This window comes from Mustela putorius, unplaced genomic scaffold, assembly GCF_011764305.1.
Source record: "Mustela putorius furo isolate JIRA1106 unplaced genomic scaffold, ASM1176430v1.1 tig00000487_pilon_pilon_pilon, whole genome shotgun sequence".
NCBI classification, from domain to species: domain Eukaryota; kingdom Metazoa; phylum Chordata; class Mammalia; order Carnivora; family Mustelidae; genus Mustela; species Mustela putorius.
This window is the reverse complement of record NW_025421399.1, coordinates 10,315,739-10,342,583: the sequence shown is the minus strand read 5'-3', so window position 1 is coordinate 10,342,583 and position 26,845 is coordinate 10,315,739. Positions and strand designations below refer to the sequence as shown.

The following is a 26,845-nucleotide window of genomic DNA, read 5'->3' as shown; positions in this document are numbered from 1 at the left end:
ACAGAAGTGCTTATAAAATACTATATTCACCAAATATCATGCTAAATTTGGCCTGTTGTTTGATAGTAAACTTTTAATTTGTGAGATAACATTATTGTTATAATATTTTACAGTCATAATTACTGAAGAATATGCAAATGAAAAAGAATTGTTAGTATCCAGTCTTTCTAAACCCAACAACTTTGTGGGTGTGGTTTTCAAAGACTTCATGTCCTATGAACTTCGTTTTTTTCCTGATATGATTCCAGTGTCTTCTATTTATATGGATTCAAGAGGTAAATAGCCCTAAACGATCTTGTAAATCAAGTAAAATGCATGTCTTTCTGGTTTTAGTTCATATGCAAAATTTGATGGGGTCCAACATTGGCATTTTCAACTGTACTTTCTTGTTCAGAGAAGAAAACAGTCAAGTGTAGCATAAATATATATGTATAAACAAATATCTGTCTACATCTACATGTAATATGAAATATAATTTATATAACATCTATTTTAATGTTAATACATTTATATATCATCATTTATATTAATACACATATATTATATAGTATATATAATATTATATAAAATATATAATACATTTATATATATCTTCATTACAGTAACAGCAAAATTTTATCTTGAATTGTATGACTTTCTGAATCAGCATTTTTTCCTCCATGTAATTGTTTTTCACATGTGGTGTGCTACATGTCTTCAAAATTTCAAGGTCTTGGACCAATGAACTTTATTAGTTTTATGTTTCTATCATGGAAAACAACCTTCAATGCTTCAACCACAAACATTTATTGAACAATGTTGAAGTCCCTTATGCTGAGTGTTGAATTTGTGACTTGATTCCAAAAGGCACTTAGAAAAAAATTTTTTTTTCCTGTCCTCTTAACCTGGACTTGTCCTGGCATCTGGGTGTGCTTTGAATCTGATTAAGTCACTATAGAATGACTTACTTTGAAACAGAAAAGTGACTTATTTTAAATAACATGTGCTATTCTCTGCCTTCAAAGGACAACTCCTTATTTTCTTCGGTCCTATGGAGATTAATTAATTATATTGCTTTAGCAACCCTCCATATAAAAGAAAGCACTTACATGTTGTGCAAATATTTCTTTTTCACATTTTGTCCCCATAGCTGGCTGTTCAACATCGTGTGAGGCTGCTCAGTACTGGACCTCAGGGTTCACAGTTTTACAAGCATCCATAGATGCAGCCATTATACAGGTAACTATGATGAAGGAGGTAAAATAAAGCCAAGCCATATATATATATATATATATATATATATATATATATATATATATATATTTTAAAGATTTGATTTATTTGAGAGAGAGAGAAAACCAAAGCATATTTTGACAATTATGCCCTAAGTCTTTATAGTTAGGAATTTGTTTATCTACTGTCAAATATACAGAATACATATTACAGATTCTTTAAGAAAAAAAGGTTAAGGAAGAAGCATGTTTTCTGATTAAATATTTTTCAAATATTTTTATATATTTTTATATATCATTTGATGGTTTCTAAGCCCGTGAACTTAGCATTCCATGAATCTGTATTGTTGTATCTGTGTTGACCATAGATAATACTTATGAAAGATGTATATTTACAGACTTTTCCCTTGAATAAAAACAAGTTAAAGAAAGTGAGTATTTTTATTATGTTAATCATAGTAGTAGATTTCATTTTTTATGTAATAAAAATTTATCACTTATTTGCCAAGCATCATTTCTTTTCTTTCTTTCTTTTTTTTTTTTTTAAAGATTTTCTTTCTTATTTTTTTTTTTTTAAGATTTTATTTATTTATTCATGAAAGACAGAGAGAGGCTGTACCAGAGGGAGAAGCATGCACCCTGTCGAGTAGGGAGCCTGATGTGGGGCCTGATTTCAGGACACTGGGATCATGACCTAAGCTGAAGGCAGACACTTAACTGACTAAGCCACCCAGACGCCTGCCAAGCATTGCTTCTAAGTGATATACTAATATGAACCCATTTAACTGTAGCAGCCATATGAGATTTGTGCCATTACTCTCTCCATTTTAAAAATGAAACTGAAGCCCAGGGAGATTAAGTGACTTTCCCAAATTCAGTTAATTAGTGGCAAAGCTAATTCAAACTCTGGCTTTTTGCCTCCCAACTTTGTGTTTGAATACTGTACTGCCACTAGGACTAGGATTGTTACAATTATAATCTAAAGACATTTAGACCTTATCGAGTGCCTCACATTTTAGTATAAAAGAACAGGAGACCTTGAATAGGACACCTATCTCTGTTAGTTGTTAGACTGCTATATAGTAAACTGACTACAATCATAATACTTCATTTGACAAGGTTGTTGTAAGGCTTAAGTGGGTAGAAGAATAAATGAAACAAGATGGGATTGGGAGGGAGACAAACCATAAGTGACTCTTAATCTCACAACAAACTGAGGGTTGCCGGGGGGAGGGGGTTTGGGAGAAGGGGGTGGGATTATGGACATTGGGGAGGGTATGTGATTTGGTGAGTGCTGTGAAGTGTGTAAACCTGGTGATTCACAGACCTGTACCCCTGGGGATAAAAATATATGTTTATAAAAAATAAAAAATTAAAAAAAAAAAAAAAAAAAAAGAACCAACTGATAGGTATAGGATTGTCTTATAAACTCTTACAAGATGGTATAATTATTAATATTATCCAAATTCAATAATATAGAAGTTTAAGGTAAAGACAGTGAAATATAGGATCTATCGCATAAAAGTAGTGTAACACTTTTATACTACTTTTTTGTATTTTGGCCAAAGACCTTAGCCATTCACAGCCTAGACCACACCGGATGGAAAAGCAGAGCACATATTATTTTAGACAAGGTAGAAGTATCATATGGCATAAAATTTTATAATTCTGTCTATACATGCTGCATATATAGATCTTAAAACAATAGAACATACCATTTAAAAAATTTTTTAAAAGAGAGTCTTCATGGTACTATAATCATTCCTTAATTCTCAATTTTATAAATGCATATTTTTGTTAAGATGTATATATTGTCTGGTTAAGAAGATAATTGTTAAATTTTATTTTCTTTGACAATTTATTTCATCAAAATTTATAGACTTCCTTACTACAGACTTTATGGTATACTTCCAGAATGAATAAAAGCAATAATGTATGCTATATCATGATATTGTAGTCAGTTACTTTATTTCCGGTGTGGTTTTTGAGAATTGTATTTGTGATAGGTTTGTACCAAATTTGGGAGTGTAATTGTCACATTTTATTGGGGGCCACTACCTGCATTAAATTCACTGATTATATTTTCATTTTCCAATTCTAGCTGAAGACCAATGTTTCTTTTTGGAAGGAACTGGAGTCAACTAGAGCTGTCATTATGGGAGAAACTTCTGTGGTTGAGATAGATACATTTCCCAGAGGAGTGATTTTAATATACCTAGTTATAGCATTTTCACCTTTTGGATACTTTTTGGCAATTCATATCGTAGCAGAAAAAGAGAAAAAGTTAAAGGAGTTTTTAAAGATAATGGGACTTCATGACACTGCCTTTTGGTATGTTATTACAAGTTTATTGTTTAGTGTGATTAATAATTAATTGTAAAGATCGTCAGGTTGTAATTTTGTTTTTCTCTCAAGTTGGGGTGCTGATTGTAGATTGTAGATCGTCAGATTGTAATTTTGTTTTTTGCTCAAGTTGAGGTGCTGATCCTTTTTACTTACAATGATTGCCTTTGTCTTGGAATGTGAGACTAAGGCAATAATAAGCTTTAACAATATATTGGCTTCTTCTTTTTTTTTTTAACCATAAGGTAAATGGGATTTGAAAAACTGATGTTGATATAACTTTAAATTTTATTTCACATTTTGTCTTAATTGATGAGGTGTGTTCTTTGTATTTCAGTGTCTAGAACATGAAAGATTTTGGAAAGTTAGAAATTAATTGTGTTATTGTCTTCCCCCAATATCATAGCATATGCATTTATTAAAAATTTAATTAAAATGATTGAAGTTTGCTTATGTCGTATGTGGGATTTTCCCCCTGGGAAAAAAGTTATTTGCATGAATTAAGATGAAAATATACAAGATAGTTTATAGAGAAGCAAATTTGAAAAGTGTTTTCACAAGTGAGCTTTTATGGGTCAGCAATTTTATATAATGATGATGTTATAGAGGTGTGACTTTTTATAAATAATTCTGAGTGAAATTTCCTTACTTTTCCCACTGTGTAGTAGGAAAATTTATTTTGACCTCACATTGGGGGAAAAGTTAATACTGTGCATGTGAGTTGCTATTATAGTCCATTTTATAAAATTTTATTCCATTTAGCCCAGTGCAGCAATTAATTATAACACTTTAATAATATCACTTTACATAATGGGGTCATTGTGTGTAATGTATTTTCTTTGCATTTTTTTTCCTGTTATTTGAGTAGTGATTGGTTTTTAAGATGTATTAAATTATTAAAGTGATTTGTGAGGAAGCGGTAGTTGGAAGCATTTAGGCAAATCAATTTCTTAGTGCCTCTGTTTTGCCTCTGTAAAATGATGGGAAGTCAGTTTTGGTAATGTAGGTATCTTTTAATCCTATTTCATTGCTTTTATGGTAGCACACATAGATTAAGATCTGCTTACATTAAAAGAACAAACAAACCCAAATACTGTAGCAGTTTCATTGAACTCTGATTTGGGAAGAAATTTTGAGTAAATATAGCGAGTCCATTGTTGATCTTTATCTTACACTGTATAAATGTAGTAAGTATGTTGTTCATTAGTGATTGTGTTGATTAGTTGGTTAGTGTTGTTTTAAAGTACCAAAAGCTGTCAGAAGTTTAATTATATACCAGGGCATAAGAAAATTTTCATTAGACTCTTCTGTATTTTAAGAAAATCAGAAATGTTGTACATTATTGAACTTTTGAGAATATTAAATTTAAATTAGTCATAAACTGCTATTAATTTGTGAAGTTTTTTTGACTCTTAAAAAGATAATCACTGTTTTACCTCTATATCAGGTTGTACTATTATCTTTAACTTAACTAATGTATTTTTAATTAGTTGTAAGAGCATTAATTTTTAGTAAATGAACATACATAGGAGAGAATAAACAATTTTAAGAGTAAAATTGCTAAAATAAAGCTGAAGTTTTGTTTGAAATGATTTTTAATTGTTAAAGCCTATGCATGTAACCATAAATATGTTTATATTCTCATTATAGGCTTTCCTGGGTTCTTCTGTATACAAGTTTGATTTTTCTTATGTCCCTTCTTATGGCAGTCATTGCAACAGCTTCTTCGCTATTCCCTCAAAGTAGCTGTGTTGTGATATTTCTACTTTTTTTCCTGTATGGGTTATCGTCTGTGAGTATTTTAACTTGAAATGGGAATAAAGAACTGTCAAAATAGTTGATTAATATAGCGAATTATTATTCTTTGGTTAATTTATAGTTGATTTGTTACTAGGTTACTGATAAATGAATTGTATATAGCATCATTTTATCTCCAGATTTTTAGGAAAGGTATGAAATAGTCTCAAATTTAACTTGTTTTCATATAATGTATTTCACATACAAATTTCTAAGTCTTTTACTGTCTTCATATAATCAAATTATATGTATAGTTAAGATTGTCTAGTACTAGAGTTTTTTCAAACCCTTTGTTTTCATGAAATCCTGACTATTACAAATTAATTTATGTTATAGGGAGATGATTTATAAAGGTGTACCTTTGTAAATATAGCTCTTTGGCAGTGTTGATATTCATTTGGTATATTTGCTGAATGTAGCTGTTGTTTCCAGTAGTTCCAGTGTCCATTTTGATTGGCTTATGTGCCAATGCCATACTGGTTAAATTTTTTGATGATCAACCTTGCTTTTTAACATGATGATTTACAAACAACTCGGACTTCTATTTACAGTTAACTGATTTAGCTTCTTATTAACACATTGAGTTTAAAAGATAGGTTCTCTGTTCAAAAGCTGGTTGGTTTATTGTTTTGTTCACGTATATATATCTAACTGCAGAAACATGTGACTGTTTATGGTTTCTATAGTGTAGAAGTAACCATGTTTGCCTTATGTAGGTAAATTGTAGTTTTTAATGTTTGTCATCTTAAGTTTTGTTATGTATTTATCATGATTTACATGAAAATAAAATATTTTACCATAGATAGCATTTAGAAAGTATTTCAGTGAATGTATTTTCCCAACGAAAATAACTTGTTCTTTTACAAGCAAAATTAATTTTATTTTCATACCTATGTATATGAACAATGCATTAATCTTAATATTTATATTTTACAGATATTTTTTGCTTTAATGCTGACACCTCTTTTTAAAAAATCAAAACACGTGGGAATAGTTGAATTTTTAGTCACTGTGGCTTTCGGATTTGTTGGCCTTTTGATAGTCTTCATGGAAAGTTTTCCCAAATCATTAGTGTGGCTTTTCAGTCCTTTCTGTCAGTGTACTTTTTTGATTGGTATTGCACAGGTAGGTAATATAGTCATCTTGCTTTCACTAAATATTTTTTTCCTCCAATTCCATGCAGCCTGTTATACTACAATGCATATTACCCTGGATTTGCGAAGAAATTATTTTAAAATGTCCACATGAGAAAGTAATCCTATTTGAATACTAGAGTACATTTTACTAGGTTTTATTTACATTTTCTTCATTTCTAAGTTTTTCATTTACATGATCTGTTTATAAGTTTTCTACTTCAAAGTGTGTTAGTGTGTCTCAATAATCTATTTTACTGCAATAATTCAGTTTGTTAGATGTCGTTGTTTTAAGCATCAGGTAATCTGGATTGCTCTGTGGCCTGGTTACATTGCTCCTTTTGTGAATTTATCTCAAATGTGTACTTGGCAGAAAATTGTGTGTGAGCAAAACAAATTTTCATGACTGTATTAGTGAAATAAGTAGACCTGGTGGATTTTATTACATTAGGGTTCATGGGATTGTCATTCACCTAAATAATATTTATATTCATTTATTTTTAAAGTGTTTATTTGATTTTTATTAATCTTTACAGGGGCAGTCAGGTTCTAAGGGAAAAATTCTTATGAGAAATTGCTTTATATAATAAAACATAAAGTTGTTTAATGTATAAAGAGAAAATATAATTACTAATATAAGAGATGATTCATGTTGACTAGATAGAATATTCTGATTTGTGAGATCTAAGATAGATTGTTTATGAGCATTGCATTAAATAAGTTTTAATTACATTGGACCTAAGAACTGTTGTTTATACATTTTAAGAGTCCATTGAGTTCTTCAACTTAGAGAGGTAGAATTAGAGATTCATATGTTTTGTTGATTGTGGGAGGGACTTTTGATGTTTATTTAACCCATCTTCCATTTCACGGAGGAGGAGACTGAGATCCAGAGTGGTGTGATTAAAGTTTATTCACTTAATGGCAGATCTAGGACTAAATGAGGCCTCAGCCTCTAGTATATTTCTTTCTGCTCTCTCGTATATATCTACTATGAACAATGTAATAGTTGTGTTAATCAAATCAGAATACCTTCCTATTTTCAGCATTGAAAGGATGCTGATCATAATTTTATCTTCTAATACTCAATTTGCTTGACTGCCACATGGACCATTTGTTTGCATCAGTTAGTGTTAATTGGATATTTTATTGTTATTTCCTTTGATAGTCATTGCATCAGAATTAAAAGCCCCAAGAGTGGATGTATACTCCTTTTAACAAGTTTTAGAAACATAACTTTAAAAAGGATTGAAATAGATTGTTGTGATAAATTTATATTTTAGTGAAGTTTCTGTTGTTTTCCTTGTAAATTCATACTAATTTGGTAGATTGTTTAATCTGTTAAAAGGCCCAGTTTGGTTACCACCAATCTGGATATATGGAGTAACTCTGGTATTAGCTTTCAGTTAGTTTTATCATTTTTATATAATAAAGTTTGTGTTTCTGTTTTTCAGGTCATGCACTTAGAAGATTTTAATGAAGGTGCTTTATTTTCTAATTTGGCTGAAGGCCCATATCCTCTAATTATTACTATTGTCATTCTATCACTTAATAGTGTATTCTATGTCCTCTTGGCTATCTATCTTGATCAAGTCATTCCAGGTATGCAGGTAGTTATTAGATTTTGCTTTAAAGATTTTTGCTTTTTTTGCTCACATAGCATCAGTTTAATTTAAATTTTTTTTCTAGCCAGAGTACCCCATCATATTTGTTGTCCAGGCTTTTAACTTAATTTTAAATAAATATATTTTGTACCTGCGTCTTAACCACTAGTAAACATAAGGAGATTCTGTTAAAAAGAAGAGTTTGCTTTTGAAAACATTAAATCCTTAACTGAATCTATCTCTGTCCTTCCCTGTGTCAGTCTTCCTTGGCTGAAGTATTTGACTCTTTTACCCTCTAAGGTACAAAACTGTGAAGTAATCTTGTAACTTCATAGTTTTCACCTTATGTAGTTCATTTAATTCTCTTTATCTATCATGTATTTCTAGCCAACTTCTATAGATTCAAAATATTATTAAAATATTTAACACTCCCTTGACTTTCCCCTTTGAGTTCCTCATTATACTTTTGTCTGTGTTCTAGACCTGCACTTATATGATTACTACTAGACACGAGTGGCTTTTAAAATTAAAATTAATTAAAGTTAATTAAATTAGCAGTCCATATCCTCGATAGCACAAGTCACCTTCCAACTGCTCAGTAGCTGTTACCATATTGTATAGATAGAGGACAGTTCCATCCCTGCTAGGCTGGCCAGCACTAGTCTACAGCATTGTAATACCTCTCATCTCATTTCCTGCCTTCAGTCTGTCTAAAGCTTCACCATTCCCTTTAATCAATAATCATATGCTCTGAAATCACCTCGCTAGGCATTTCTAGTGAATTAAATAGAAACTCTTTATGTATTAATGTCCTTCACAATACTTTTATATATTTAATCCCTTTTTACTCTCCCTCCTTACTGTATTCTATACTCATCCTATTTACCTATTTAAACACAGCTCCAGTATATAAGTTAGTTTGTTTTTAGTTAGAAAACCATTTTGGTTGACTTAAACAAGAAGGAAAATTGGCTGTTTCACTTAAAAGGAAGTCCAGAGAGATAGGATAGACTCCGAGTTGGTTGTTTTGCTCAACTGTGTCATCAGGGACCCACTCTCTCCATGCTTTGGCCACGTGTATCTGAGTCTGGCACATTTGCTCTCTTCATGGCTGCCGTGGAATGCTTCTTTGTTCATGTCCAGGGGAAGAGGGAGAATGAATCTTTCCCCTATCCACCTAAAACCTTTGCTTTTGTCTAATTGGTTACATGCCTATTGTTGGAGCAGTAACAGTCACCAGAGCATGCCACATGCTGATTAGATCAGTTAGATCTTCTCTGTAGTTGGGATCAGATCAGGTGTGGTCATCTACAAGAGTGGATATTTTAAAAAATGGGAAGTATCGGTTTTTGTGGGGAGAGAGGTGAAAATGGATATATACTGTGTGAGCAACCATCACTGTCTACCATGTCTAAGTCTTCTATACCTCTCCTATTGCTTCGTTACTCTCCTGATTTTAAAAAGGCTTCTCTATCATGGAGCACCTGGGTGGCTTAGTCAGTTAAGTGGCTGCTTCAGCTCAGGTCACGATCCCTGGATCTTGGGATCGAGCCCTGCATCGGGCTCCCTGCTCAGTGGGGAGCCTGCTTTTCCCTCTCTCTCTGTGTGCGGCTCTGCCTACTTGTGCTCTCTATCTCTCTGTCAAATAAATAAATAGAATCTTAAAAAAAAATGTCTTCTCCATGAACAACATCCACTTTTCTAAGTATTAAATATTAGCTGTTTTCATTGACTCTCTAAGATGAGACACATTTAAGCCTTCAGGATATGTTCCCTATCTAGGTATAAACTTTTCCTTTTTTGAACTCTTATAGTACCATGCATGACATGCTTCATATTCTGCATTGTGTTCTAACCACTTGTTATAGTGTACCCATAAAGACACAAATTCCTTTAGAATGGAAAATGTATTTCATGCATCTTTATATTCTCATGCACTGTAAGTATCTCAAACTGTTTATGGACTAGAATTATTTCTCAGTAAAACACTTCTCACACAATGATGATTTAATACTTTATATGTAAACTTTAGATCTAAGTCTTATGTTTCACATATTGCTTTTATGATTTAAAACATGGTTTTTAGAAATAATTTGTTATGAAAAGTTTTTTTTTATTTTTCAGGGGAATTTGGCTTACGGAGATCATCTTTTTATTTTCTAAAGCCATCATATTGGTCAAAGAGCAAAAGAAATTATAAGGAGCTATCAGAAGGCAATGTTAATGGGAATATTAGTTTTAGTGAAATTGTTGAGCCTGTTTCTTCAGAATTTATGGGGAAAGAAGCCATAAGGTATCATTTAATCATTGGCAATTTAGGTATAAGAAGTATTGATGGAAACTGCTATATTCAAATCCTGTTTTTAAAAAAATGTTTGTAAGGGGCACCTGGGTGGCTCAGTGGGTTAGGCCGCCGCCTTCGGCTTGGGTCATGATCTCAGGGTCCTGGGATCGAGTCCCACATTGGGCTCTCTGCTCAGCGGGGAGCCTGCTTCCCTTCCTCTCTCTCTGCCTGCCTCTCTGTCTACTTGTGATTTCTGTCAAATAAGTAAATAAAATCTTAAAAAAAGAAAAAAAATTGTTAAAAAAAAAAAAAAAGCCTCAGCCTTCGGCTTAGGTCATGATCCCAGGGTCCTGAGATCGAGCCCCACGCCAGGCTCTCTGCTCTGCGGGGAGCCTAATTCCTCCTCTCTCTCTCTCTCTCTCTGCCTGCCTCTCTGCCTACTTGTGATCTCTGTCTGTCAAATAAATAAATAAAATCTTAAAAAAAATTCATGTATTATATCTTAAGAGAGTTGGTACAGATCTCATGATTTTTAAAACACAGTATTAATGTGGGCTACTTCTCTTTTAAGTTCTTATTTTCTTTGTAATCATTTAGAGTAATGTGCTAGGTTTGAGATTTTATGTTTCAATGGAAATTTTTAAAAGTAATGAAACCTAGTATTTCACAATTAAGCTGTTTTCAGATTTGTTCCATTATGTAGATTTAAACAATAAATATTAACTTTATAATTTTATTCAGGCTACATTGTATATTGTCCTTTGTTAATTTCATAGATCTTTGGGTATTACAAGGTAATTATGAACCAAAAGAAATTTCTATGAACCAAAGAAATTCACTACTGTACCTTGCTAGATGAATCAAAACCAAATTTAAAAAATAACAGGAAGAAGAAAGAGAAAAGAAATAAAAAGAAAAATAGAAAAAACAGTGTTTTTCAAATTTGAGAAAGATAAAAGCAAGGAAGAACCAAATACTTAGGATATAAAAGTGGGCTAATGGTCTGCTTTCTCAAGGGCAAATTTTGAACTGGTTAACGAAACAATTCATTCTTTAAAAAGTGATTTAAGAAGTTTAAAGTAGAGTGAGAGAACCACTTCACATTACAGATAGTTTGAAATGTGTGCTGATGTGAAATATAGCATTTGGTTTTTAATCTCCCTTAACTGATGTAACAAGTATTTGATAAATTATAAATAGGAAAGAATCAAAAATGAAAAGAAATCTATAAATTCCTTGAGTGAAGTGCTTTATTTTTAGAAGTTGGTTTGTTAAGAAAAATGAATGAATGACACTTAAAATGGAGAGGAGTATATACTTCTGTGGTTTCTTTAAAGTGATTTTATAATTACTGTCAGCTCTCTTAGGTTTATTGTTTTAGTAGAAAGGTACTTTATTATAATTCCTATTAAATATGACAGCTTTGATAAAAATACTATGTATGGAAACACACATCCTTATGCTTTAAATACTTAAGTAGAAAATGGTGTTTTTCAGAATCAGTGGTATTCAGAAGACTTACAGAAAGAAAGGTGAAAATGTGGAGGCTTTGAGAAGTAAGTAGCTTTTCTTTATTCAGTCCATAATTGTAAAGTACAAATCGGAAAATAATTTGCATAGTTTTTTTTAGTTTGTGGGAAATTTAAACTTCTTTACCACAATTTTCTCTTTCTTTTAGGGCTACTTTCATTTATTTATGATTAATTTTCATAATAAAATTAACAGCATCAAAGTGGTAAAAGGAAAAAGTACTATCTGTTAAAGATGAAAAATATTCACCTATTGGGATGCCTGAGTGGCTCAGTTTGTTAAGCATCTGCCTTCAACTCAGGTTGTAATCCTAGTGTCCTAGGATCCAGTCCCACATCAGGCTCCCTGCTCGGCAGGCAGCCTACTTTCACTCTCCCTCTTCCAATCCCTTTGCTTGTGCTCGCTCGCTCTCTCATGACTAAAATCTTAAAAATATATATATAATAAAAACCACACAGAAAAAAGAAAGAACAGTGTTCAACTATCTGAGCAAGTATATGTCCTTTTTTGTTTTATTTTTTTCCCCTTTTGACCTAGTACAGGGTTTCTCAGTCTCAGTACAGTACTACTTAAATTTTGAGTCTGAAAATTACTTGCTGTGGAAACTGTCCTGAGATTTGTAGAATGTTTAACAATGTGTCAGGATTCTTCAGAAGGAATAGAACTTATATACACGTGAGATTTGTAGAATGTTTAACAATGTGTCAGGATTCTTCAGAAGGAATAGAACTTCTATACACGTAGACACAGGAACACATACCTACAGAGAGCAGGTGACCTGGAGGGATAGGAGAAGGATGGAATGAAGAAGTTATTTTTACGAAATTGGTTCACATGATTGTGGGACCTTGCAGGTCTGAAATCTGTAGGCCAGAATGGCAGCTTGGAAACTGAGGCAAGAGCTGAAGCTGCAGTCTTGAGTCTGAAATTCTTAGGATAGGCTGTCAAGCTGGAGACTTAGGAAATCTATGCTGCACTCTTGAGGAAGAATTCTGTCTTTTTAGGGAAAACCTGTTTTTGCTCTGTAGGCCTTCAGCTGAGAAGATATGGCTCACCAGTATTATGGAGGCATCCAAATTGGAAAGGAAGCAAGGAAACTATTTGTAGTTGATATGAGTGTCCATTTAAAAAATCTGAGTAGATTTACAAAAAAGTCAGTGGAACTAAAATGTGAATTTAGCAAGGGTGACAGGATATAAGATAAATATGGAAAAATCAATTATATTTCTATATACTATTACAAAATTAAAAATAGAATATATTGTAGTATCAGAAAATGTATCTGTAGTTAAATCTGACAAAGATGTAACAGATTGGTACCCTAAAAAATAAAAAACATCGCTGAAATAAATTTAATATGTAAACAATGTTCATGGGTGAGAAGACTCAATGTTAGATATCAGCTTTACTCAAATTTAAGTACAGTCAGACACAATTAAAAATCCTATTAGACTCTTTCTTGTATATTTTGACGAACTGACTCTAAACTTTACATGAAAATGCAAATAAGCTTGACTACTCAAAACCTCTTTGAAAAAGAACAAAGTTGGAAAACTCGTCTTACCTTATTTCAAGACTTCATATAAATGTTCCAGTTATCCAGACAGTGTAATTTTGGTATAAAATGACAGAAAAATAGATCAGTGAAACAGAATAGAGAGCACAGAAACAGGCCCATATAGCTGATTTTCAGCAGAGGTACAAAGAGAACTTCCTAGAGAAAAGATGGACTTTTAAACAAATTGCTGTTGAAATAGTTAGGTAAAGTGAGCATTGGTCTGTGCTGGCCACCATATACAAAAACTAACAAAAAATGGGTCATACACCTAACTGTAAAACCTGAAACAATAAAACTCAAAAGGAGCAAACATTGGAGAAATGCTTTAGAACCTTGAGTTCGATGAAAATTTCCCAGATATGGCATCAGAAGTATAAACCGTAAAATAACTAATTGATAAACTGGTCTATAAAAAGTAAAGAGAGTTCTGTTCTTTGTAAGACCCTGGTAAGGGAATGAAAAGACAAAATACAGACCTGGGAGAAATAGAAATCATGTATCTGATCAAAGACTTCAATCCAGAATATATAAAGGTTTCTCAAAACTTGGTAATAAGGAAACAACCCAATTAATGGGTAGAATATTTGAATAACTCTTTGCCAAAGAAGATATAAGAATAGAAAATAAGCACATGAAAAGATGTCCAACATGGGGCGCCTGGGTGGCTCAGTGGGTTAAAGCCTCTGCCTTCGGCTCAGGTCCTGAGATAGAGCCCCACATTGGGCTTTCTGCTCAGCGGGGAGCCTGCTCCCCCCCCCGCCCCCCACCGCCTGCCTCTCTGCCTACTTTTGATCTTCTCTCAAAGAAATAAATTAAAAAAAAAAGATGTCCAACATTATTACTTGTTAGGGAAATGCAAATGAAAACTGTTAAGATACCACTACATAATTAGTACAATGATTAAAATTACTATTTTCTATATGTTATGCTGTGCTTACTACAAGTGTAGCTACCCTCTGTCCCCAACACTGTAGAGTGATTAAAATTGAATCATACCAAGTGTTGGTGCAGATGTGCAGCTAGAACTCATGCACTGCTGGAGGGAATGTGAGGTGACACAACTATTTTGGAAAATAGTTTGATAGCTTTTGAAAAAGTTAAATATACCCTATAATGTGATCTAGCCATTTTACTTTTAGGTATTTGGCCAGGAACATAACTTTATATAAAGACTTATGAATATTTACCATACCTTATTTATTAGACAAAAACTGAGAGCAACCTAAATGCCTATCAGTAGGTGAATACACAAACCAACAGTGGTATACCCATACAAGGGAATGCTATTCAGCAAAAAAAGGAATGAAATCTTAATACATGCTATAACATGGATGAAACTCAAAATAATAATGTTAAGTGAAAGAAGCCAGAAACAAAATAGAAATAGTGTATAATTAAATTTGTATAAAATTCTAGAAGAGGCAGAACTAGTCTTTAGTGAAAAAAAAGCAGATCAGTGATTATCTGGAGGTGGGAGGAGGTGGGTAGAACAGGCAAGAGGTGGAGACATTTAAAGTAGCACTTTTTGTGGAGATAGGTATGTTCGTTATCTTGATAGTGGTAATGGTTTTATGGTTATATACACATGTCAAATTTAGAAGATTTAGAAGATTGTTTGATATAGGTACAGTTTATTACTTGTCAACCATATCTCAGTAGTGTTATTTTTAAAAATTAAATCAAGTGACTCTGAGTTGTAAGATTGAGCCCCGCTTTGGGCTCTGCTCTGCATGTGGAGCCTGCTTTAGATTGTCTCCCTCTGCCCACCACCCTCTCCTAAAAAAAAAAAAAAAAAAAAAAATGAAATCAATTGATTATAAATGTATGGTTTAACTTCTGAAACTCTTTTGTTCCCCGGTCTATTTATCTATGCTTGGTTCTGTTTTAACTATTGTAGCTTTATTTATAGTTAGTCTTGATAACTTTAAATATTATATTTTGGGCACTTTGCATTCTCATGTAAAGAATTACATGGAAATACATTGGAATCAGTTTACAAGTTTTTAGCATGTGTCTGTTTTGGTGAGTTATTTTCAAGGGATTTGTTCATTTCATTTAAATTGCCAAATTGATTGTTACAGGTTGTTCATAATAATCTCATCTTTTTAATGTGTGTAGAGTCTGTAATGATGTTCCCTCTTCATTTAGTAATTTGTGATTATTTCATTTGCTTTGCAGTGGGTTTGTCAATTTTATTAATCTTTTAAGGAATCAACTTTTGACGTTGAAGTTTTTCTTTTTTTTTCTTTTTTTTTAAGATTTTAGTTATTATTTATTTGAGAGAGTGAAAGAGAGCGAGCGAGAGAGAGAACATGAATGGTGGCTAAAGGGGGAGAGGGAGAGAATCCACACAGACTCTGCACTAAGCACAGAGCCCATCACGGGGCTTGATCTCACAACTCTGAGCCAAAACCAGGAGTCAGACAAGTAAATGACTGAGCTACCGAGGTGCACTTGATTTTGTTAGTTTTCTGTATCATATATTTGTTTTGTAGTTTACTGAGCTGTGTCATTGTCTTTGTTATTTCTCTATTACTACTTTCTTTGGGTTTAATTTATTCTACTTCTCCTAGCTTCTCGTTATTGAATCAGTTACCTATTTCTGCTCTAATCCTAATGCTCAGTGGCTGAAGTTAACCATTATTTTACTATGGCTAAATAATCTCCAGTTCTTCATTCAGTTCATGGATTATCTGGGATTGGATGGTGATCTGGGCACATAATTGGCTAATAGGCTGGTTGGTCTAGTGGACTGTAGATGACATAATTTGCCTTTTTTTTTATGGTCTCTCATCCTTCAGTAGACTAGTTGAACTGGCAGCAATTGAGTATTTTTTTATTGTGCGATTTCTCATTTTCCCTATGTTGTCTTCTTAGTTATACATGCGTTTTTTAGAAATTACTCTTGATATTATGACATATGTTCTTATAAATTAGTGCTTTACTTATTTATAGTATTTGTAGAATAGTAAAGCAAGAATAGGAAGTCCAGACCTTACTTTTATCCTTACTTATCCCGATTATCCCTATTCCAACTTATATGCTGTTGTTATCATGTATTTTAATTCTACATACATTTTAAACCAGAGATAATGTTATTAGCATTGTTTTTTAAAAGACCGTTCCATTTATATTTATAAATACCTGTATATTTACCACATCATTTATCTTTGTTACTTCCTGCATTTCTGATCTTCTATCTAGGATAATTTTCTGTGTGTATGAAAAAGATGTTTTTGCTTCTTCCTTTAATGCAGGTCTACCAATGATATATTTTCACAGTTTTTGTTTGCAAATATCTTTCTTTCACCTTTAGTTTTGAAGGCTGTTTCTCTGAATGCATAATTTTAGTTTGACGGTTATTCTTTTTCAGCAGTTTAAAATGTAATCTCTTGTCTTCTTATTTCCTCTGTTGGGCTGCAGAGACAGCTGTTAGTTTTATTATTTCTTTGTTGTTGGTATATATGTTTACCCTGGCTGTTTTTAAAGATCTTTTTTTTTTTTTTTAGTTTTCAAGAGTTTTACTACCACTTGCCTTGGTGGTGTTTATTTGTTTTACATTTATTCCACTTGGGGTATATAAATGCTTCTTGTCTCTCTGACTTGATGTCTTTCTTCTGTTTAAAAATATTCTCAGCCATTTCTTTAATTCAGTATTGCTTCTGTCCTGTTCTCTCTTTTCTCCCCCTTTAGGTTTATTATTACAGGTTTATGACTTTTCATTTTATCCCAGTTGCCTTTTATTCTCTTTTCTGAATTTTTTCTTGTTTTGTCTCTCTCCGTGTGTTAATCTAGGTATTTTCTTGTGACATTTCTTGTCATTTACTAATTTTCTGTAGTTCTGCCTAACCTGATTAAATACGTATGGAAATATTTTTCACTTACCCTTTCCAGTTTTTGTCTTGTCACTTGGTTCTTTTATGTAGTTTTTAGTTCTTCGCCAACATTCTCTTGAGAGCATGATAGCATGGTTGTTTTAGAATCTTATGGTGTCAATATTTAAGTCTCCTCTGGGTCTGTTTCTGTCACTGCCTTTTCTGTTGGGTTTTGATCTTGCTATTTCCTATCTTGTTGTTTTTGACTGAGTGCTGTGTATTGCATATGAGAATTCTAGAGATTGCTTGATGCTCTGGATGATGTGATCTTCTTCCAGAGAGGGTTTATTTTTGCTTTCAGCCTGAAGCTCTAGGGATAACTCAGAATCCCAAAGCATCATCATCAAAGCAGGGTCTACAAAAAACAAAACAAAACAAAAACAAAAGCAAACAAACAAAAAAAGCAGGATCTACAGTGATTTAAAGCTGGGATTTCAGATCCTTTTCTTTTATCCTTTAATCTTTGACACATCCATCGAGTGATATTTCTTCATTTTATTTATTTAATTTCTTTGAGGAGAGAGTGAGAAGTGGGTGAGGGGCAGAGGGAGAGAGAGAAAATCTCAAGCAGGCTCCCCACTGAGTATAGAGCGGGATGTGGGGCTCTGTCTTACAACCCTGAGATCATGACCTGTGCCAAAATCAAGAGTGAGATGCCCAACCAACGGAACCACCTGGGTTCCCCATGTTTCTTTTATTTAAATTGAATTTCTCAAGCACTTACTCAGCCATTCCCATTCTATTGGCTAGTTTCTAGGTTTTTGCAATGTTTAACCTTGTTAATACCCTTGGGAACAAATTTTTGTTTGTCCCTTATTTAATTATCTTAGTCTCAAGAGTGGGTTCATAGAAACCTTCCCCAATGTTTTGTGTATTCAAGTATTATGCTGTTAAATGTGCTAATAACTTTAAATCTATCACTAAACTTACTGATTACTTCAAGATTATTCAAGTATTTTGTATTAGTTTGTATAGCTCAATAGAAATAAAAATCACATTTGAGTCTTTTTATTTTCTGAATTAGATTTGTCATTTGACATATACGAGGGTCAGATTACTGCATTACTTGGCCACAGTGGAACAGGAAAGAGTACATTGATGAATATTCTTTGTGGACTATGCCCGCCTTCTGATGGTGAGAGTTTTCCAACTTAAAAAATCTCTTGCTTCGGTTTATTAGTGTTATTAACCAAGGTACCACAAAATAATTATTTATCCTTGACTTATATAAATATATGTCATTTATTATTTATCCTTGATTTATCTAAACATATGCTGATTTTTTTCAATGAATTGAGATCAACCTTAGTGTCTGTAAATGTGTTTTATTATTTTTCTATTTTACTTATTTTTCAGTAGAAAATAACAATGATTTAAATGTTTAATAAAATAAAAGGATCTTATTTTGTTACCTATTTTATCAGATATTTGTGTGTATTTTTCATTTTCAAAGAAGGATAAGTCACTGATTAATTGGAGATTAAATGAGACGTATAGATATTTTACATTGTAGGTATAGATTTCTAAATATGCAACAACAGTTCAAAAGGAAAGAATGAAAAATATCAACACCATCTCCTAAAATAGAATTATAAGAGCAATACTGTAACATATAATTGTTGTATGTGATTGCCCCGTAGGTGAGAATTTAATATGGTAACTCTATTTCCACAGTAACCTAATAGAGTGGCAGTACAGTAAATACTGGACTTTAAGAAAGGCTGAATTTCCGTGTATGGAAACTGCATTTCTTAAAATGTGGTTTAACTTCTGAAATTAGTTTTGTTTTATTGCTTATCCCTAATTGTGTCACTTTTTAGTGATGGTAGTAAGAGCTTACATTTAATAGGAATTTATGATTTTGTTATAATTCTTCATATATTGTCATATTGGTTTAATTGTTCTTAAATTTAAGTAGGATATATTGGTATTTAGGTTATAGAAGAGAAAAGCTGGAATTCTGACTGATTTTCTCAGCACCACACACCTGTTAGGGGAAACTTATTCATTTCTTTCCTCTTTCCACTATTGAATAATGCCTGGAAATGAAGGCAAATTGCTACTGGAATATAAGTGTAAATAATGTACCAGTACACAATTATGTTTAGTGTCAAGCTCTGATTCCTTGTTCTTTTCACTATGTGATTATCACCTGAAAATGAAGGAAAATGAAGTTGGAAATAAGGTGGAAGCAGATCACCAATCATATGGAAATGAGGGTTTGTTGTAGCTCATACCTTATATATTTACTACTTACAAGTAACTAAATTATTAGTGCATATTAGGGCATATATACTTTTTAATACTTAATATAGTTAGTGTAAATTTAAATATGTATCTTGCTTTTAGGATTTGCATCTATATATGGACACAGAGTCTCAGAAATAGATGAGATGTTCGAAGCAAGAAAAATGATTGGCATTTGTCCACAGTTAGATATACATTTTGATGTTTTGACAGTAGAAGAAAACTTATCCATTTTGGCTTCAATCAAAGGAATACCAGCCAATAATATAATCCAAGAGGTATGTCATTCATATAGAAATATTTCTTTGTTCCTTATGAATTACTAATTTTTTGTAATAACTGTTGTAAAAAAATGCATGGAACTCTAAATAAAAACCTGTTCTGAGCCAATAAACACATTTATTATGAAGAATTGGATGGAGTTTGGAGTAAATATTTTAGCACCTATAAAATCGTCCTTATTTCATCTGGAGGATTCTAGCTTCTCAATCTAGGTTTTTCTTTTCTTCCAAACTTTCCTTGCCTTTCACATCTGCCTCCTTTCCTCTCACCGCCTACCCCCCGCCGTATGGAGCTTTTCAACTGACCCTTCACCGCTACCGAGGAAGTCATAGAAGTAAAACAGACCTATCAATCAGGAATCTTTTTATCTATTATTTCAAAATTAGATATGAGTAAATGGCAAAATTAAAGTCTGTACTAAAAGAGCATTCTTAAATTGATATTAAAATCAGGACACTTAAAAATTGGTATTGATAGTTATGCAAATAATATAATTTAAAAAATAACATTGTTCTCACTTTATAGGTGCAGAAGGTTTTACTGGATTTAGACATGCAGGCTATCAAAGATAATCAAGCTAAAAAGTTAAGTGGTGGTCAAAAAAGAAAACTGTCTTTAGGAATTGCTGTTCTTGGGAATCCAAAGGTAAATAATTATTAATGTATTATACACAAATATAATGTATATTTACATACAATAATACATTATGTAAAGTTTCAATATACATAAAATGCTATACATTATTATGGATGTGATTTATAGTAATAAGGTTTGAAACGTGAGTTATAAAGATAAAACATATTTATGATAGTGGTTACTTCTAGAAAGGGTACTGGAAGGTTGGATTTTAGTTATATTTGCAATGTTTTATTTCTTTAAAAAGAGATCTGCGAAAATATGGCCTAAAAAATGGCATTTGTTGCATTTCACTGGTGTGGAGGCTTTAACGGTATTGTTCTAATTCTCTTTAGTTTTCTATATGTTTGTAATAGCTCAGAATAAAATTTAAAAAGACAAAACCAAAGGAATAGTTCAGTTTCTCACTGTTCTGCTGATTTTATTTTGTATGTGTCTGTTCTGTGCTCTTTGTCCTGTATAAACAGAACCATCTGTTACAGTGCTTTGCATTGGGCTGGAAAGCTGCAGCCTGAGCCCTCTTGATGCCTGCTATCCTGCTACATGTCTCCTTGCTGCTATAGCTTGGGTTGACTCTGGGTTCTGGCTTTATGTTTTTTTATTTTGCTTTGTTTTGCTTTTGAAGATTTTATTTATTTATTTTTGACAGAGAGAGAGACAGCAAAAGACGGAATACAAGCAGGGAGGTGGGAGAGAGAGAAGCAGGCTCTCCACTGAGCCCAATGCAGGGGGGCTCCATCCCAGGACCCTGGGATCATGACCTGAGCTGAAGGCAGACACTTAATGACTGAGCCACCCAGGTGCCCCTGGCTTTATGTTAATTTATCTTTCTCTCAACCCCCACCAGTGTTTTATTTTTTAGTTTATGTATTTGATTGTTATTGCATTTATGTCTTACATGTTACTGATATTAGTCTTTTAAAATTGAAACAAGGAAAATATTCGCTTGCCAAACAGTTTAAAAATTTTATGTTAGCTCATATAAGAACAAAAAGTCCGGACTTAGCATACTTCTTGTTAGAAATAATAATTTAGAAATGGGAAAGTTTCTCAGTGTCCATAAATCTTATGTATTTTAGTTTTTTTGAGGATTCTCTGCTGTTCCCTGCTCTTTTTCATGTAGATATTGTTGCTAGATGAACCAACAGCTGGAATGGACCCCTGTTCTCGTCATATTGTTTGGAATCTTCTGAAATATGGAAAATCTAATCGGGTAACAGTGTTTAGTACTCATTTCATGGATGAAGCTGATATTCTTGCTGGTGAGATTTTAACTTTATTTTTGAAAGATAAGGTCTTGGGCCCAAATAGGAGACGGACATAGACATACTAAATCCTGAGGAATAAAGAAACTGATTTTCACAGCTGCATGTTTTAAGCTTTTTAAAAATTACATATTTTTGTGTTTGGGAGTCCTACAGACCATCTCAGATTCAGTAATTTGCTAGGAGAAGTAGTAGGACTCAGCATACAGTTAAACTTACAGGTTCTTACCACAAGACTGAAAGGATAAAGCAAAATCAGCAAAATGAAAAGGCTTATGGGACGTGGAAGAAACCAGACACGAGCTTCCAAAAATCTGCTCCCAATGGAGTCAAACAGAATATGCTTAATTTCTCTAGCAAGGAGTTGTTAACAACATATGTGAAATGTTATCTACCAGGAAAGCTCATTAGGAGACTCTGTGCCCAAGGTTTTTACTGGGTGCTGGTCATAGAGGCACCTCCTGACTACCATGTATGAAAACTCCACCTTCCAGAAGGAAGCAAAATGTTCAGTACCATCTGCATTGTAGATTCATTTTTTCAGTAGTATCTTTGGTTTTTTTTTTAATGTATTTTGAAAACCCAACAAACTGACTTTTTTGGGGGGTTGCTTTTTGTTGTATTTACATTTGATTATAAAGGAAATTGTGAACATGCTAGTAAGAGTGAGCCTTTTAGGAAGAGTCTGAGATATTTGGAACAGTATTAAGAAGGTAGACTCCAGAGTTGGACCTGTGTGGGTACAATGTCTGGGTTTATCACTTAATAGCTATGTGAAATATGGCCAAATGATGTTTTCTTAGTGCCTCAGTGTTCTCATTTAAAAACCAGGAAGTGATAATCTGGTTTCTTTCTAATAAAGTTGTGAGTATTTAATGATATTTAATGATGATACTGGTGTCTTACATGGTAGTTCACAAAATACAAATGCCAACTGACTTAAAAACTTTGAAATGCAGATGCTGTTACTAACCTAAACATTGAAATGTAAATTTCTGTTTTCAGATAGGAAAGCTGTCATATCACAAGGAATGTTGAAATGTGTTGGTTCTTCAATTTTTCTCAAAAGTAAATGGGGGATTGGCTACCGCCTAAGGTATCATTCATTCTTGATTGACTTCATTCTTTATAGTATTCTTGATCTACTGATACTATATTTCAGATTTGCTATAATGTACTGTGGCCAATTTTTATGGCACTAACTTTACTTCCAGCATTTAGAATTTACTTTTGGTTGTTCATTAATTATTTAAAAAACAATGACTTTTGGTTTTCTCTAGCATGTGCATAGACCGATACTGTGCCACTGAATCTCTTTCTTCCCTGGTTAAACAACATATACCTGGAGCTACCTTATTACAACAGAATGACCAACAACTTGTGTATAGTTTACCTTTTAAGGACATGGACAAATTTGCAGGTATTACTTTCAGTTTCCTGATTGTTGAACCAGGCTCTTGCATTAAGAATAGGTTTTCTTGATTTACTTTGTTGTATATTTTTGTGTAATATTTACATGTTCCTGGGTGGCTTTACTTTACTCTTACATTTCTACTTTACTTTACTTTTGAAAATCAGAAACTACAAGCTAATGTGTTCCCCACCCCCCCATTTTTTACAAACCCTATGCAGGAAACTAATATGTTCAGTAAAGGTATTTGCTTTGTTGTCAAGAAAGATTGCTCCATTTGCTCAGAAGCCTCCTGGGAATATGTATACACATACACACACACACACACACACACACACACAGTTGTTTGTATGTGTTCTCAAGTTCTTTTCTAGTTTCATGATTCCATAATGAAGAACGTAATAATATGGTAAACCCTTGAATTATTTTAATTCTGGCATTATTTTTCTGCATTGTAATGAGGAACTCATACTCAGTCTACTTATCTGTTCAGGGAATCTCTCAATAACCGAAAGGATATTATTGATGTAGATATATTGCGTGGAATTCCCATAACACTTATCTCATTTAGATAGAGATTTTCTATTTAATTTAATTGATTTTTTTTCCCCTAGGGAAAAAAAGAATCCTTCATTAACTAGAGTGAACTACATAAGCCAACTTTAATGTACCCTGCCTATCATTCTGTCTGTAAAAATACTTCTTAGGTTTAGTTTATAATATGATAAATATCTATTAGATATATCTCTATAAGCAAACATTCCTTGGGGTCCTTAGCCATTTTTAGGAATGCTAATGGCGTTCTGAGACCAAAATGTTTGAGAACTAGTGTGGTAGCAGAGTAAATTTAGTGCTATCCCATTTTAAAAAGAGTATTTTAGAGAAATTCATGATGATATGCTTAACAACACAACATTCTATCATTTTTTTTCTTTTAGGTTTATTTTCTGCTCTAGACACTCATTCAAATTTGGGTGTAATTTCTTACGGTGTTTCAATGACGACTTTGGAAGATGTGTTCTTAAAGCTGGAAGTTGAAGCAGAAATTGACCAAGCAGGTAAAAATAAAACTAACAAAAAATTTTGGGCAATTAACCAGAGAGATGGTAAGCGAGATGAATAATTACATAAACAGGTGAAATACGTTTTTAGAGGAAGAAACAGTAGATGGAAACAGTAGATAGAAATATGATCACTTATTAGCTGATTGCTGTGAAGAATAAGATAAGAACAAAAAAGATGGTTTTGGTAACAGGGAAGACGCTAAGGGCTTTGGTAGTGTGGAAGTCAGTGGTGACCTTGACAGTAGCCATTTCAGTGGTGTGGTAAAGGTTAGAGTTAGTTCTGTGAGGTTTAAGGTGAGAATGCAAATTGAGGATACTTTTCTTACTATTGAAAGTTAGCAAGATGGTGGTGGTGGTAGTGGGGCAGGAGGGTGAAGGAAACAAGAGGTTTCTCTCGAACATGGAGAAAGGACAAAAGTCAGGCTTATAATAAGGTTGTGATATAAGACTGTAGTCAGAGAAAGTTCACCTAAAAGTTTTAGATCTTACATAATTGGAGAGAGAACAAGATGTCAGATTTGAACATGTGTTCAGTTTGATGAGATTGAGTAGATAAAGGTGAGGAAATGGGAGAAATAGAGGAAGTTGGGGTTAGAATGTAGGGCACATTATCAGTGAGTATGTTTATAGTCCTTCAGGTGAAGAAAGAGAATTAGATGGAGAAGATGCTTGTATCTGTGATGCTAAATACTTGAGGTATTGAATGAGTAGTCTGTAGAGTTGGATAGTGGGATAAAGATGAGAAGGCTATGTGCAGTGTAGGTATTACTGGCTATATTTTGTATATCTTTAAGTCCAGCATGCAGAATAAATATACTAATAATATTGGCTTGCTTTCAGTTGGCTGATTTTAAATGTTTTATTTTTCAAAGGTTAAAAATATCAAGTTCCATAGAAGGTAGATTGGTGCTCACTGAATACCATAATTGTGATATACAATATTTTAGCCCTAATATTTAGTTTGATTTAGTCCATTGTATCAGGGGAAGAGAGGGTTTAGTTTGGTTCATCTTACGAAGTAAGTCATTCATCTAAACAGTTGAGTTGCTAAGGTCCCAGAATAACCAGGCTGTGGTTCATTATAATTTTATGCATTATTCCATTCTCTCTTAAAGTTTTTAGTGTTTACTCATTTTTTAAAATTTAACATAAGTCAGAGAAATCCTTCTTTGTGGCTCTCCTCATACTGAAACCAATTTTCATCTCTTCATTATTTTTCAGTTTTTAAAAATCGAATCACCTATAAAAATAACCTATCCTTTTTCCTATTCTCATTGATTAATTTTATCTGTGTTTGGTCTCATGGAATAAATCATATAGTATGGGGGCGCCTGGATGGCTTAGTCGGTTACACATCTGCCTTCAGGTCAGGTTATGATCCCAGGGTTCTGGGATGGAACCCTGCTTGGGCTCCAAGCTCAGCAGGGAGCCTGCTTCTCCCTCTCCTCCTCCTCCACACTCTTGCTCTCTCTCAACCTCTCTCTGTCAAATAAATAAAATCTTTTATAAAATCATATACTATGTCTTTTATGTCTCGTTTCCTTTACCTTTATATGTTTGTAGGGTTTAAACTTACTGTGGTTGTATAGTAGTTTATTCAGTTTCATTGTTTTAAACTATTCTCTTACAGGATTATTTCACTACTTATGTGCTCACCTGTTGGTAGGCATTTAGATTCTTCCTAGTTAATGGCTATTCTTTTTTTTTTTTTTTAAGATTTTATTTATTTATTTGACAGACAGAGACCACAAGTAGGGAGAGAGGCAGGCAGAGAGAGAGAGAGAGAGAGAGAGAGAGAGAAAGCAGGCTCCCTGCTGAGCAGGGAGCCCAATGTGGGGCTCGATCCCAAGACCCTGGGATCATGACCTGAGCCGAAGGCAGAGGCTTTAACCCACTGAGCCACCCAGGCGCCCAAGTTTAATGGCTATTCTTGACAGGTCACTAGCTAAGAATTTTCTTGTATATGTGTTTCGGTGGATCTATGTATGTATCTTCCTTGCATTTATACTTAGTGGAGAATTTTCTCGGTATGCATGTGTTCATTTTTAATAATATTGCCAAAGTATATGAGAGTTTTGTTTGTCCTACCTAACTACTAGATGTGTGCTTCTTCAAAATTTATATGCCTCAGAAAGATTTTCATTCATTCTTTTAAGGAATATCCCATACTTTTCTGTCTTTATTTTGTTTTGACAAATAGATTATAGTGTATTTACTCAGCAGCCACCAGAGGAAGAAATGGATTCAAAATCTTTTGATGAAATGGAGCAGAGCTTACTTATTCTTTCTGAAACCAAGGCTTCTCTTATGAGCACCATGAGCCTTTGGAAACAACAGGTGTATACAATAGCAAAGTTTCATTTGCTGACCTTGAAAAGGGAAAGTAAATCAGTAAGATCAGTGTAAGTATGATCACTTTCCTGCCTGATGAGTTGTTTTTTAAGGCTACAAATTCAATTTGTCATCTTAATTTTTTTAAATGTAGATGTATGTAAATTTGTGTAGTTTTGTAAGATTAAGACTATAACTTCACAATGTCAGAGAAAATAATTACGCATTTAACGATTTCTTTTAATACCACTAGAGCTTTCACTCTTTTTTTAGA

General features: G+C 33.1%; 1 protein-coding gene across 6 annotated transcripts in view; it reads left to right on the top strand.

Annotated features, from left to right (window-relative positions):
• Positions 1–26,845, top strand: part of ABCA5 (ATP binding cassette subfamily A member 5) — a 70,299-nt gene that overhangs the window by 16,425 nt on the left and 27,029 nt on the right. For all 6 annotated transcript variants that reach the window (XR_006607025.1, XM_045080960.1, XM_045080962.1 and 3 more), the window contains 16 exons: positions 114–275; positions 1,130–1,218; positions 3,313–3,542; positions 5,205–5,346; positions 6,288–6,476; positions 7,939–8,086; positions 10,213–10,381; positions 11,870–11,928; positions 18,360–18,470; positions 19,685–19,860; positions 20,390–20,509; positions 21,624–21,762; positions 22,771–22,861; positions 23,046–23,185; positions 24,115–24,234; positions 26,441–26,642. Coding sequence is in view for 5 of the 6 variants with exons in the window: in XM_045080960.1 (XP_044936895.1) it covers positions 114–275; positions 1,130–1,218; positions 3,313–3,542; positions 5,205–5,346; positions 6,288–6,476; positions 7,939–8,086; positions 10,213–10,381; positions 11,870–11,928; positions 18,360–18,470; positions 19,685–19,860; positions 20,390–20,509; positions 21,624–21,762; positions 22,771–22,861; positions 23,046–23,185; positions 24,115–24,234; positions 26,441–26,642 (2,287 nt within the window). In the remaining variant the exon portion in view is untranslated. The remainder of the gene's footprint in view (positions 1–113; positions 276–1,129; positions 1,219–3,312; positions 3,543–5,204; positions 5,347–6,287; positions 6,477–7,938; positions 8,087–10,212; positions 10,382–11,869; positions 11,929–18,359; positions 18,471–19,684; positions 19,861–20,389; positions 20,510–21,623; positions 21,763–22,770; positions 22,862–23,045; positions 23,186–24,114; positions 24,235–26,440; positions 26,643–26,845) is intronic.